This window comes from Rhinoraja longicauda, chromosome 24, assembly GCF_053455715.1.
Source record: "Rhinoraja longicauda isolate Sanriku21f chromosome 24, sRhiLon1.1, whole genome shotgun sequence".
Taxonomy (NCBI): Eukaryota; Metazoa; Chordata; class Chondrichthyes; order Rajiformes; family Arhynchobatidae; genus Rhinoraja; species Rhinoraja longicauda.
In genome coordinates, this window is record NC_135976.1 from 19,962,861 (window position 1) to 19,978,096 (window position 15,236).

Genomic DNA, 15,236 nt, shown 5'->3' on the forward strand with positions numbered 1-15,236 from the left:
GGTGCTGGCTCGAAGGGCCGAACGGCCTACTCCCGCACCTATTGTCTGTCTAACCTGTCCAATCACTTAAGAATTTTATATGTTTCTATAAGATCCCCTCTCATCCTTCTCAATTCCAGCGAATACAAGCCCAGTCGACCCATTCTTTCATCATACGTCAGTCCCACTATCCCGAGACAACCCGATGAACCTACACTGCAATCCCTCAATAGCAATAATATCCTTTTTCAAATTAGGAGACCAAAATTGCACACAATATTCCAGGTGCGGTCTCACCAGGGCCCTGAACAACTGCAGTAGGACCTCCTTGCTCTTAAACTCAAATCCTCTTGCAATGAAGGCCAACATGCCATTAGCTTTCTTCACTGCCTGCTGTATACTTTCAGTGACTCATGTACAAGCACACCCAGGTCTTGTTGCACCTCCCCCTCTACGAATCTGACACCATTCAGATAATAATCTGCCTTCCTGTTTTTTCCACCAAATTGTTAACCTCATTATACTGTATCTGTCATGCTTCTGCCCTCTCACCCAGCCTATCCAAGTCCCCCTGCAGCCTCATAGCATCCTCCTCGCAGCTCACACTGCCACCCAGCTTTGTGTCATCCGTAAACCTAGAGAATTTCTGAGTCCAGGTACACTACATCCACCGGCTCTCTCTTGTCCATTTTCCTAGTTACATCCTCAAAAAATTCCGGAAGATTAGTCAAGCATGATTTCCCCTTCGTAAATCCCTGCCGACTCTGAACGATCCTGTTACTGCTATCCAAATGTTCCGCAATTTCTTGTTTTATAATTTACTCCAGCATCTTTCCCACCACTGATGTCAGGCTAACTGGTCTATAATTTCCCGTTTTCTCTCTCCCTCCTTTCTTAAAAAGTGGGATAACATTAGCTACTCTCCAATCCACGGGAACTGATCCTGAATCTATAGAACATTGGAAAATGCATCCGCGATTTCTAGAGCCACTTCCTTAAGTACTCTGGGATGCAGACCATCAGGCCCTGGGGATTTATCAGCCTTCAGTCCCATCAGTCTACCCAACACCATTTCCTGCCTAATGTAAATTTCGTTCAGTTCCTCCATCACCCAAGGACCTCTGTCCACTAGTACATCTGGGAGATTGTTTGTGCCTTCCTTAGTGAAGACAGGTCCAAAATACCTGTTCAACTCGTCTGCCATTTCCTTGTTCCCCATAATAAATTCACCTGCTTCTGTCTTCAAGGGACCCACATTTGCCTTAACTATTTTTTTCATCTTCACATACCTAAAGAAGCTTTTACTATCCTCCTTTATATTCTTGGCTAGCTTACCTTCATACCTGATCGTTTCTCCCCGTATTGCCTTTTTAGTTGTCTTCTGTTGCTCTTTAAAAGAGTCCCAATCCTCTAGCTTCCCGCTCATCTTTGCTGTTATACTTCTCTTTTATTTTTATACTGTCCTTGACTTCCTTTGTCAGCCACGGTCGCCTCTTACTCCCCTTAGAATCTTTCTTCCTCTGATGGAATGAACTGATCCTCTGTATTATTCCCAAAAATACCTGCCATTGTTGTTCCACCGTCTTCCCAGTCAACTCTGGCCAGCTCCTCTCTCATGCCTCCATAGTCCCCCTTGCTCAACTGCAATAATGGCACTTCCGATTTTCCCTTCTCCCTCTCAAATTGTAGGTCTATCTTCGGTTTGAACCAGCAGCTGCCATTTCTTCCAACACTTTTCAACTACAGGGATAGATGTTCTCCATCCACCTCAACTATAGCTCTAGAAATGGAGGAGGGGAGGAGAAGCTGGTGTAGGGGGAAATAGAGGGAATGGGATGAAGAAGGATAAAGGAAGCAGGGTGCACCGCTGTACCTAATACCCCACAGCATCCCGACAGAGGCTGCCACTGAGTTGGAAGGGTGTGGGTGGGTTGAGCTGCTGGGCATTAGTGAGCAGCAGATGGTCATGAGGTGTCCAACTCTCAAATTAATTGAGACCGCACCTGGAGTACTGTGTGCAGTTTTGGTCTCCAAATTTGAGGAAGGATATTCTTGCTATTGAGGGCGTGCAGCGTACGTTCACTAGGTTAATTCCCGGAATGGCGGGACTGTCATATGTTGAAAGACTGGAGTGACTAGGCTTGTATACACTGGAATTTAGAAGGATGAGAGGGGATCTTATCGAAACATATAAGATTATTAAGGGGTTGGACACGTTAGAGGCAGGAAACATGTCCCCAATGTTGGGGGAGTCCAGAACCAGGGGCCACAGTTTAAGAATAAGGGGTAGGTCATTTAGAACGGAGATGAGGAAAAACTTTTTCAGTCAGAGAGTTGTAAATCTGTGGAATTCTCTGCCTCAGAGGGCAGTGGAGGCCAATTCACTGAATGCATTCAAGAGAGAGCTAGATAGATCTCCTAAGGATAGCGGAGTCAGGGGATATGGGAAGGCAGGAACGGGGTACTGATTGAGAATGATCAGCCATGATCACATTGAATGGTGGTGCTGGCTCGAAGGGCCGAATGGCCTACTCCTGCACCTATTGTCTATTGTTTATAAAACATCATATTACGATTACTACCTCCTAATGGCTCTTTTACCTTGAGTTCCCTTATCAAATCCAGTTCATTACACAACACCAAATCTTCTACATATTCCTCTAATTCCTACTAATCACAACACTAATTCCTCTACATATTGGTTTAAAACCCATCCTGTATACATTCCAAGAGGTCCTCCTCCTCAGCACTGCTACCAATTTGGTTGGCCCAATCTATATGTAGATTAAAGTCACCCATCATAGCCGCTGTGCCTTTGCTACTTGCATCTCTAATTTCCTGCTTGATGCTATCCTTCACTTTGGGTCGGGACCCTTCTTCAGACTGATTGTTGGGGGGCAGGGGGGTGGAAAGAAAGCTGGAAGGGAGGAGGGCCAGAGCACAGACAGGTATATAATAGGCCAACAGTTATTCGGTAGGCAGACGGTTGGACAGAGATAAAAAAGACAGAAGGTGCGATACAAAAGGCTTGAAGAGTTGCAAATTGTGAAGCGAGAGGAAGGAATGGAGGTGGAGAAATAGGTGCAAGTGCAGATGGGGCCTTGGGGAGGATTATGAAGTTACCTAAATTTGAGAAATTAATGTTCATATTGTTGGATTGCAAGCTACCCAAGATGTTATTCCACCAGTTGAGAGGTCATGTCGCAGTTGTACAAGAGGTGAGGCTGCATTTTGAGTATTATGTTCACTTTTGGGCACCATGTTATTGAGCCGACCAGTGTACAGATACAGGAAAAACGGAATAATGTGTAGTGAAAGATAAAGTCCAGTAAAGTCCAATTAAAGATTGTCTGAAGGTCTCCAAACAGATATATGGTAGCTCAGGACTGCTTTCTAGTTGATGATAGGATGGTTCAGTTGCCTGATAACAGCTGGGAAGAAACTGTCCCTGAATCTGGAGGTAAGCGTTTTCACTCTTCTGTACCTCTTGCCTGAGAGACTCCTTGATTCTGCCGGAGGCCTTGCTGAGGCAGCGTGAAGTGCAGATAGAGTGAATGGAAGGGAGGTTGGTTTGTATAATGGTCTGGGCAGCATCCACAATTCTTTGCCATTTCTTGCAGGCTTGGATGGAACTGCTCCCAAACCCTACTGTAATGCATCCCAATAAAATGCTTTCTATGGCACATCTGTAGAGGTTGGTGAGAGTTATTGGGGACATGCCAAACTTCCTCAGGCTTCTAAGGAAGTGGAGACGTTGGTGTGCTTTCTTGGTCATTGCTTCGATATGGCTAGTCCAGGACAAATTGCTGGTGATATTTTCTCTCGCAAACTTGAAGCCTTCAACTATCTCTACTTCGGCACCATCAACGTGCACCGACCGGTGTACTGCTTCACTTCCTGAAGCCGATCACTATCTCCTTTACCTTGCTGACATCGAAAGGACGAGCAATCAGCTTAAAGACTTTTAAGATAATGAAAGGCATTATAGTATAGTCAGAATCTTTTGCCCAGGGCAAGGAAGTCTACATCTAGAGGGCACAGGTTTAAGATGAGAGGAAAGAAATTTGAAGGAGATCTGAAAGGCAAGCTTTTCCCAGAGGTTGGTGGTAATCTGGACTGAGCTGCCAGAGGTGGTACACAGGGATGGGATGTTGAGGGAATGATATGACTTTTTGAAGTGGGGAATGGATTGGAAAAGCCTCTTGCTGCTAATTTGTATGTTTGCAGGCATCTCTTTACGGCCCACACTGCCACCTAGATTTGAACTATCAGCTATTGCACTGGATCCTGTTAGTCCAGGCCAGTATGTTATCCCCAACACTGCATGCTCAAGTTTGTTAAATGACATCGTACGGCACACTACTGGGCTTTGAACGCCCACATACACCACATCAATCGGTTGGCCGTCTCTTAGTCTGCCGAGTAAAACTTCAAAAGATTTATCAAATTAATTATTTTCTCCTAAACCCACACAGACTTTGCAGAGTCCAATTATTATTTTCGACTGGAGGCACAAGGAACTGCAGGTGCTGGTTTACAAAAAAACAAATGTTGGAGTAGCACAGGCAGCACCTCCAATCAGGGCTCTTCTTCAGCAGTCTGAAGAAACGTCACCTGTTAATGTTCTCCAAAAATGCTTCCTGACCCGCTGAGATACCCAGCATTGTGTCTTTTTCTATATTTTCCAACAGCATTGTTCCCACTTCATTAGTAATATTCCAGAATTTACCTGCTCCTGGTGACAGGCTAATGGGCTCAGTCTGCTCTCTCCTACGTTCCCTAGAGGAGTTACATATACCTTCCAACCTGTGGAAGCTAGTCCAGAATCTAAAGAATTCTGGAAGATGGCGAAAATGTCCACCAAATGTGTGACGTTTTGGGTCGAGACACTTCTTCAGTCTGAAAAACCTGATCATAAAATACCTTGCTCCTATTTTAATTAGCTATCTTCGAGACCTTGCCCTCTGCAAACTCATTGCTGTCATTAATAAAATCAGTTAATATTGGGGGGCCAGGAACTGATCCTTGGACACACCACTGCTTACATCCTTCCAGCCTGAAAAAGACCCATATATTCTGATTCTCCGCCTTCCATATAATCCATGTTAACACTCTGCCCACTTTACGCTTGCCTTGTGCACCAGCCTGTTATGTGCAGTTTGTCAAGTACTTTCTTGAAATCCACATACACCACATCCAGAAGTTCCTCTGAATTGCCTCTACATATTACGTATCACAAAATGGTGGAGTAACTCAGCAGGTCAGGCAGCATCGAGGAGAGATGGAATGGGTGACGTTTCGGGTCGAGACCCTTCTTCAGACTGAAGGGTCTCGACCCGAAATGTCACCCACTCCCTCACTCCTAGATGCTGCCTGACCTGCTGAGTTACTCCAGCATTTTGTGATACCTTCGATTCGTACCAGCATCTGCAGTTATTTTTCTACTCTACATATTACATGATCACCACTTGCCTACCTTCCCACACAAAGATGACAACTATCCAGACAATACCGAGTTGTTTAACCTCTAACCCAGTCTCATTCCCATTGATGACCACCCCCCACCCGATTAATAGCCACTCCTCCCTTCCTGGGATCAGCAGCACTTACCGTTCCAAGGAGGAGGTTTCCATTTTGCCGTGATCTCTGTGGGATACATGACAGCACCCGCGTATTGCTCCATCCAGGCCGGGTCTGGCTGCCATTGCTTGGCACCCCTAGAGAGTGGCAGAAAACGAGAGATAAACGACAGTAGTTGACACCCAACGTAGTTGCCGCCACGTATCCTCTCGCATCCTGATGATTTACGGCAACCCCCAAATAACCCTATCCATCTTGGTAATCCTTTCTGGGCCCTGCACAACCATCCTCATCATGGTAACCTCCAATCCCAACCTCACCCCTACAAACATCCCTCCCCAACTGAGTAACCCTATCCAGCCTCGACCAACTCACCTTCTTAACACATCAGCCCCAACAAACACCTCTCCGTCTCTGTTAGCCCCTTTGACCACACCTCTCCCTGTCTAGATAAAACCTTCCTGTCACTACACCCATCCCTCTCTCTGTAAACACTAAAGCCACTACACCCTCTCTACCTTTGTAACCCCCCTCAAGGTTCCTAGACCCCTTTCAATCTCTAACACCCTGAAGGCCTTAACACCCCACCTCAATTAATGTAATCCCCTAAACAACCCCCCCACCTCCATAACCTCCTCTAGTCTCTTCACTGGTACCCCTCTGTAAGCCATTCGACCCCTATTTGTGAATCCCTCTCCAGACTCTCGGCCCCTCGCTACCTCTGTAATGCCCTCCAGCTCGTACACCCCTTTCTATTTCTGCAAAATCCTGCATGCCCCTACATCCCTCTCAATCATCATAAACCCATCTAGCCACTAAGCCCCTCCCCATCTGCAACACCTTCCAGCCGCAACTCCCCTATCCAGCCCAATGTACTCCAGCCCAAAATACTATTCCGATCTTTGTAAGCCCCTTTCAGCCCCTAAACCCTTCCACATCTTTGTAAACCCCTCATAGTTTAGTTTTTTTATTGTCATGTATACCAAGTTAGTGTGAAGCTTTTTTTATTGCGTACTATCCAGTCAACAAACAGACAGTGTACAGATGTAAGATAATGGTTATATCATTTAGTGCATGATAAAATCCGATTGAAGATCATTCAAAGGTCTTCAATGAGGCAGATGGGAGGTCAGGACCGCACTCGAGCTAGTGAGAGGTCAGTTCAGTTGCCTGATAAATGCAGCACTTTGGCAATATAACTATCCACCTCCCTCTATAAACTCCTCTGTTCAAAACACTCCAACAACCCACTTCAGAGCCTAAATCTATCCCTATCTCTATAATCCTCTCCAACTTCTCCACCCCTTCCCAATCACTGTAGCCCTCCAGATCCTGCTGGCATCCGTCTCTGTAGCCCCCTCAGCTCCCACACCCACATAACTCTTTACCCCCCTCTAGATTATACACTCCTATCTTCCTCTATAACCCCCTATAGACACCACAATATCTCTAACCCCCTACATCCAGTCCCCTCACCTCTCCATATCTCGGTAATCCCCACCAGTGCAAACACCCATCCCTATCAACCTCTCCAGTGCCTAAAGCTTCCCATCTTAATACCCCCCCCCCCCCCTCCAGACTCCAGTTATCTATCTCCGTGCCCTACACTTGATATACTGTTACACTGTCCAGTGTCTATACCTCTCCCAATCTCTATAACCCTCTCCAGCCCCTATATCCTTCATAGAATAGAGAACCATGCAGCAAAGGAAGAGGCACTCCAGTCCACATTGTCTACGGCAAATATCATGTCAAATTAAGCCAATCTGCTCTGCCTGTACATGATCAATTGCCCTAACATGAGCTTATCTAAAAGCCTCAAATGTCACTTTCATATCTGCGACCACTACCACCCCGGGTAGCACACATATCCTTTAAACGTTGCCCCTCTCGCCTTCAAACCATGCAGTTTAGTCTTTGATTTTGCCACCCAGGGAAAAGGATTCTGAATGCCTAACCTAACTCATGCCTCTCAGAATTTTATATTCTATCAGATCTCCCCTCAAACTCCAATGCTCCAGAGAAAACACAGTAACAGAAAATAGGTGCAGGAGGAGGCCATTTGGCCCTTCAAGCCAGCAACGTCATTCGTTGTGATCATGGCTGATCATCCACAATCAGTAACCTGTGCCTGCCTTCTCCCCATATCCCCCGATCCCACTCGCCCCTAGAGCTCTATCTAACTCTCTTTTAAATTCATCCAGTGAATTGGCCTCCACTGCCTTCTGTGGCAGAGAATTCCACAAATTCACAACTCTCTGGGTGAAAAGGTTTCTTCTCGCCTCAGTTTTAAATGGCCTCCCCTTTATTCTTAGACTGTGGCACCTGGTTCTGGACTCCCCCATCATTGGGAACATTTTTCCTGCATCTAGTTTGTCCAGTCCTTACATAATTTTATACGTCTCTATAAGATCCCCTCTCATTCTTCTAAACTCCAGCGAATACAAGCCCAGTCTTTCCCATATTTCCTCATATGACAGTCCCGCCATCCCAGGGATTAACCTCGTGAATCTACGCTGCACTGCCTCAATTGCAAGGAAGTCCTTCCTCAAATTAGGAGACTAAAACTGCACACAATACTCCAGACGTGGTCTCACCAAGGTCCTATACAACTGCAGAAGGACCTCTTTGTTCCTATACTCAAATCCTCTTGTTATGAAGACCAACATGTCATTAGATTTCTTCACCGCTTGCTGTACCTGCACGCTTACTTTCAGTAACTGGTGTACAAGGGCACCCAGGTCTTGTTGCACTTCCCCTTTACCTAATCTGACACCATTGAGATAATCCAATCGTGTGCAACTTCTCCTTAGTTAATATCCTCTAATCCAGGCAGCATTTTTGTAAACCTCCTCTGCACCTTCTCCAAAACCTCCACACCTTCCCTGTAATGGGGCGACCAGAACTGCACAATATATTCTAAATGCTACCAAACCAAAATTCTATAAATCTGCACACAACTTCCTGGCTGCTATCCTCAATACTGCAACCAATGAAGGCAAGAATACCATACACCTTCTTTATTACCCTATCTGCCTGTTGCCACTTTCATGGAGCAATGCATGGACACCAGGATATTCTCCATACATTAATGCCGTTAAGCGCCTTACTCTATCTCTTTCCCTTACATTTAACCTTCCAAAGTGCAACACCAGACACTTGCTCAGATTAAATTCAACCTGTTATTTGTACGTCCGTTTCTGTAACTGAAAAATGTAGCAAGTGACCTCACCATCGCCACCATCTACCTTGTATCCTTTGTATATTTTGACAGTCCTTCTAACTATTCACAACTCTAGCAATTGTGGTGTTGTCTACAAACTTACTAACAAATCCATCTCAATTTACGTCCAAGTCATTTATGTATAGCACAAACTCCACAGCCATACAGACTGTTCCCAATTGGCCCATTTACTTCCAAATGCAAGTAAATCACACCACAAAGATTCCTCCCCTTTAGCTTACCGACCAGTAACATTAGGCTCACAGGCCTGTAATTTCCTGGATTATCTCTATTTTTCTTCTTAAACAAAGAAAGGAACATTGGCTACTCTCCAGTCCTTCAGGACCTCATGTGTGGTTACAGAGGATAGAAGGATCTTTATCAAGGTCCATGCAATCTCCCCCCTTAATAACCATGGATAGATCCAATCAGGCCCTGTGGATTTATCCAGCTCAATGTTCTGCAACTGCTCCAAAACCATCTCCTTCTTGATCTCAAACTGCTTAGTATATTTGTATTCACATACACTCAATGTCCTCTATATCCGCGTCCTTGATGAACACAGATTCACTCATTTAGTACCTCACCTACATCCTCTAAACATTAATTCAAAGCATAAATCCCCGCCATTACCCTAGAGCAATTCCACCTTCTCCTTGATAACCCTCTTGTTTTCAATAGACTTCTGAGAAATCTCGGGATTTTCTTTAATCTGACTCACCAGTGACATTTCATGCCCCCTTTTGCTCCTTCCAGTTGCCCACTTGAGTTAGTTCTTACTTGCTTTATATATTTCACCTTTCTGAACTTTACATACTTTTTCTGTTGCTTTAAGACCAAATTTACAACCTCTGGTCATTTAAGGTCCCCGCACCTTGTCACCCTTATTCTTCTTCCTTGCTGGAATGTGCCAGTCCTGAACTCTGATTACCTGGCCTTTAAACAACTCCCAAGTCAGACATACCCAACTGCTCCCAATTTATTCACTGCAGTTCCTGCCTAGTAATGTTGTGATCTGCTTTACCCCAATTTAGTACCTGTCCAAGGTCCAGAGTTACCTTATTCAAAATAATAATTAAAAAAAACTTATGGTGCTATTCCAAAAATGTTCTTCCACTGAAACACCAGTCACTTGGCCAGACTCTATTATAATAATAATATTCATTTATTGTCATTGCAACGAGTACAACGAAATTAAAAAATAGCCAATCCTGACGGTGCGTACAAACATATATGCAATAAATGCAAAAACAAATAAATACATAAATACAATTAAATACAATTATATTAAGTACAAGATTTTTTAACGGTGTTGCCTAGTGCAAAGGTAGTGTTCAGTTCTCGTATGGCCCTGGGGTAAAAACTGTTCTTAAGTCTGTTTGTTCGGGATTTGATCGACCTGAAACGTCGACCAGAGGGCAGATGAACAAACAGACGGTGGCCGGGGTGGGATGGATCTTTTATTATTTTGCCTGCTCTACTGAGGCAGCGTAGGCTGAACAGGTGCTCCAGGGAGGGCAGTGAGCAGCCGATGATCTTCTGGGCCGTCGTGATGACCCTCTGAAGGGCCTTCCTGTCCTTTTCTGAGCAGCTGGCATACCATGTGGTTATACAGTATGCCAGCACACTCTCGATGGAGCAGCGATAGAAGGACAACATGAGCTTCTCCTGCAGGTTGGTCTTCCTGAGGATCCTCAGGAAGTGGAGTCTCTGCTGTGCCTTCTTTACTGTGGTGATGGTGTTGGTAGACCAGGTAAGATCCTCTGCGATGTGCGTACCCAGGAACCTGAAAGCTGGTACCCTTTCCACACAGACCCCATTGATGTAGAGTGGGTCGTAATCTACACTGGTTTTTCTAAAGTCAATTATAAGTTCCTTTGTTTTGGAGGAGTCTGTGAACAATCTGGTTCTGAGATGAGTCCAACCACAGTCGTGTCATCCGCGAACTTGATGATGGTGTTGGTGGGATGGGTGGGGGCGCAGTCGTGAGTGTAGAGGGAGTAAAGGATGGGGATCAACACACAGCCCTGTGGTGAGCCGGTGCTCAGTGTAATGGTGGAGGAGAGGTGAGGGCCTATTTTGACGGTCTGGGGGCGGTTGGTCAGGAAGTCCTTGATCCATTGGCAGATGGTTTGGGAAAATCCAAGGTCGGAAAGTTTGGTGACCAGTCTGCTCGGGATGACCGTGTTAAAGGCAGAGCTGAAGTCGAGGAAGAGCATCCTCACATAGCTCCCCTGGTGTTCAAGGTGGGTCAGTGCAGTGTGAAGAGCAGTGTCGATGGCATCCCCTGTAGACCTATTTGCTCTGTAGGCAAACTGGTGTGGGTCGAAGGTGGGTGGGAGGCTGGCTTTGATGTGCTGCAGGACCAGTCTCTCGAAGCACTTTGTGATGACCGGTGTGAGTGCTACCGGGCGGTAGTCGTTAAGACCGCTGATGACAGACTTTTTCGGCAGTGGGATGATTGTGGCGGACTTCAGGCAGGGAGGGATGGTGGATTTTAAAAGGGACAGGTTGAAGATTTTTGTGAAGACCTCAGATAATTGGTCTGCACATTCCCTCAGCACTCTGCCCGTCACACCATCGGGGCCTGCAGCTTTCCTGGGATTCACTGCTCTGAGCACGCGCTTAACATCATACTCCTGCACAGTGAAGGTGTTGCTGTCAAGTGCTGGAGAGGGTGTTATGTCTGCCACTGTAGCTTTCACCTCGAAACGAGCAAAGAAACAGTTAAGTTCCTCTGCCAGCGAGGCGTCGCCGTCGGCAGTCGTGCGGTTGCTGGTCTTGTAGTTGGTGATGTGCTGGATGCCTTGCCATACCCGCCGTGGGTCATTGTTGGAAAAGTGGTCCTCAATCTTCCTCTTGTAGGACGCTTTGGCATCCTTGATGCCTCTCTTCAGGTTGGTTCTAGCAGCACTGTATAGAGCTCTATCACTAGACCTGAAGGCGGTGTTACGGTCCATGAGGAGAGACCTGACATCCTTTGTCATCCAGGGTTTTTGTCATCCAGTATAAGGTCCAGTATGGTTCCTCCCCATCTCTGTCATCTCCTCCAGCCCGACACATCTCCCCATCAATTACCCTTCCAGCCCGTCGCCCCTTCCAATCAGTTACCCCTCCAGCCCGTCAGTCACCCTTCCTCATAAGTTACCCCTCCAGTCCGTCACCCCTCCCTAACTGTTGCCCCTCAGCCCATCACCTCTCTCCATCTGCTGCCCCTCCAGCCCATCCAGCCCAAGGATGACTTGGACAGGTTGTGTGAGTGGGCGGATACATGGCAGATGCCGTTTAATGTAGATAAGTGTGAGGTTATTCACTTTGGAAGTAAGAATAGAAAGGCAGATTATTATCTGAATGGTGTCAAGTTAGGAAGAGGGGATGTTCAACGAGATCTGGGTGTCCTAGTGCATCAATCACTGAAAGGAAGCATGCAGGTACAGCAGGCAGTGAAGAAAGCCAATGGAATGTTGGCCTTCATAACAAGAGGAGTTGAGTATAGGAGCAAAGAGGTCCTTCTACAGTTGTACCGGGCCCTGGTGAGACCGCACCTGGAGTACTGTGTGCAGTTTTGGTCTCCAAATTTGAGGAAGGATATTCTTGCTATGGAGGGCGTGCAGCGTAGGTTCACTAGGTTAATTCCCGGAATGGCGGGACTGTCGTATGTTGAAAGGCTGGAGCAATTAGGCTTGTATACACTGGAATTTAGAAGGATGAGGGGGGATCTTATTGAAACATATAAGATAATTAGGGGATTGGACACATTAGAGGCAGGAAACATGTTCCCAATGTTGGGAGAGTCCAGAACAAGGGGCCACAGTTTAAGAATAAGGGGTAGGCCATTTAGAACGGAGATGAGGAAGAACTTTTTCAGTCAGAGAGTGGTGAAGGTGTGGAATTCTCTGCCTCAGAAGGCAGTGGAGGCCAGTTTGTTGGATGCTTTCAAGAGAGAGCTGGATAGAGCTCTTAAGGATAGCGGAGTGAGGGGGTATGGGGAGAAGGCAGGAACGGGGTACTGATTGAGAGTGATCAGCCATGATCGCATTGAATGGCGGTGCTGGCTCGAAGGGCTGAATGGCCTACTCCTGCACCTATTGTCTATTATCTATTATCACTCCTCTCCATGTTCCTCCCTCTCCGGCCATGCACCTCTTTGACTCTGACCCCTGACCATTCCATCCTTGTTTACCCAAACGGCACACTGACCCCACCCGTCCGCAGTCCACCGTTGATCTGCGGCCCTACCATCGCGAACCGGTGCATAGACCTGACCTGTTGGGAACCACCGCCGAGAAGAAGGGCCTCACGACCTGGCGCCCCCGGAGAAACAGTCGCACCGCCGTTCCCACCATGGCTCAGCGACCTTCACCGCTCGGCGGACGTTCGTCGAACGTCATATCCGCCCTCCGCCCTGCGGGGCAAAGGGATAAACAAGCCCCATTGAACCGACAGGGACAGCCGATCACCATTACGGTGAGACTCCAACACACCGGGCGCAGGGCCTGAGATACCGTTGGTTACCATCATGATAATGGCCGCAATGTCGCACGCCCAGCAATGTATATGTGTGTGTGTGTGTACTCGCCACCATCTTGCTGGGGGGCAATCCGAATGCGCACGCAACCCACGGCGAGGGGGAGGCGCTTTCATCGCCAACTTTGGAAGTGGCTGAGAGCTGTAGTGGATGTCGCCATCTTGTTGAGGGGCAACCCGCCGGTCTCGGCAATGGTTGGATGTCTCAGGAGTAGGCGGTGCGAGCGCCATCTTGTTGCGGGGCATCCGCCGGTCTCGGTAATGGTCGGATGTGTCAGGACACGGCCGTGCCGCCATGTTTGTGAGGGTCATTCTGTTGTATTATTATTATTGCCATAACAGGTATAACAGAGCTTTATTTGTCGTTCGGTACCGAAGTACCGAACGAAACTACATAGCAGTCATAGAAAAAAAAAGAACACAAGACACATAACCCCAACACAAACGTCCATCACAGTGACTCCAAACACCCTCACTGTGATGGAGGCAACAAAACTTCCACTCTCTTCCCCACGCCCACGGACAGACAGCTCGTCCCCGACCGACCCGCACAGTCCCCGCACCGGGCGCTGAAACGTCCCGCGGCCGAACCGGGCGATGAAAGGCCCGCGACCAAGCCTTGCGCAGCTAAGTCCCGTGGTCGAGCCGCACCGGGCATGTTAAGTCCCGCAGCCGAGCCGCACCAGCGATGAAAAGCCCCGCAGCCGAGCTGCACCGGGCGATGTTAAGCCCCGCAGCCGAGCTGCACCGGGCGATGTTAAGCCCCGCAGCCGAGCTGCACCGGGCGATGTTAAGCCCCGCAGCCGAGCTGCACCGGGCACTGTTAAGTCCAGCGGCCAAGCCGCACCGGGTGATGTAAAGTCCAGCGGCCGAGCCGCAGCGGGCGATGTTAGGCCCCGCAGCCGAGCCGCATCCCGCGCCGTGAGGAAGAGAAAAGTCCCCCCCCCCACACCCACACCACCACCCCCTCCCACACATACACAACCAAAAAATATATATAAAAACCATCCCAACACCGACACACAACAAAAAAAAGACGGACAGACTGCTAGTCAGCCGCTGCCGTTAGGCGCCGCCACGTGTACCGAGAAACAGTGAGGAGCGTTGTTTGTGTGAAATGCATTTAAATCATGCTATACATAAACAACACACAAAGTACTGAAGGAATTCAGCGGTGCAGGGTGGAGTGACAGAGGGAATGGATAAATGACGTTTCGGATTGGGAACCCTTGCTTCGAAGTCCTCCAGCAATTGTATTCGCATTTGCAGCATCTGCGCTCCTGTGTCTCCATAATACACATAAGTACAATTAAGCCATATACAATTACAACTGACACAAGACTGCCGAATATCATTACAATTACAGAGAAAGTACAGACAAAAAGTGCAAGTCCACAATGAGGTACTAGACAGATATACTAGAGGTACTAGAACTTAGAGGAGCCCTAATCCACCCACTAAAATGGCTTAAACTTAAGCCCTTATCTGTAAACGATTATGCACAAAAATATGTAATATAAGGCTGACAAAAAAATCAATTATCAGGGATCTCATTACTGCACCACACAACAATTTTTATGTTTCCATATATTTTGCCTTTGGCACCGCTGTCCACGGTGCTCTGTGGGTAATGTAGTCCAATAGACTCCAGTACGCGTAGAAACAAGGAACTCCAAAAGGAATCACTAAAGGATGATTGAAGAAGAATCTCCAGAGATGCTGTCTGGCCCACTGAGTTATTCCAGCATTTTGTATCTATCTTCAATGAACCGCAATGATGGTTTTTACATAAATAATAAACGAAGTTCTGGAGTAACTCAACGGGCCAGACAGCATCCTTGGGGAATGTAGATGGGTGACGTTTCGGGTCGAGACCATTCTTCAGACTGAGTCAGAGGAAAGCTGTGACACTCCGCCCAGAAACATT

General features: G+C 47.2%; 1 protein-coding gene across 1 annotated transcript in view; it reads right to left on the reverse strand.

Moving 5' to 3' along the window:
* ndufs2 (NADH:ubiquinone oxidoreductase core subunit S2) overlaps positions 1–13,308 on the reverse strand; it is a 40,474-nt gene extending 27,166 nt beyond the window's left edge. Inside the window, 2 exon segments of the mRNA XM_078420974.1 lie at positions 5,590–5,696; positions 13,049–13,308. Coding sequence (XP_078277100.1) covers positions 5,590–5,696; positions 13,049–13,128 — 187 coding nt within the window. The 5' untranslated portion in view covers positions 13,129–13,308.
* Positions 13,309–15,236: the final 1,928 nt, after the last annotated feature.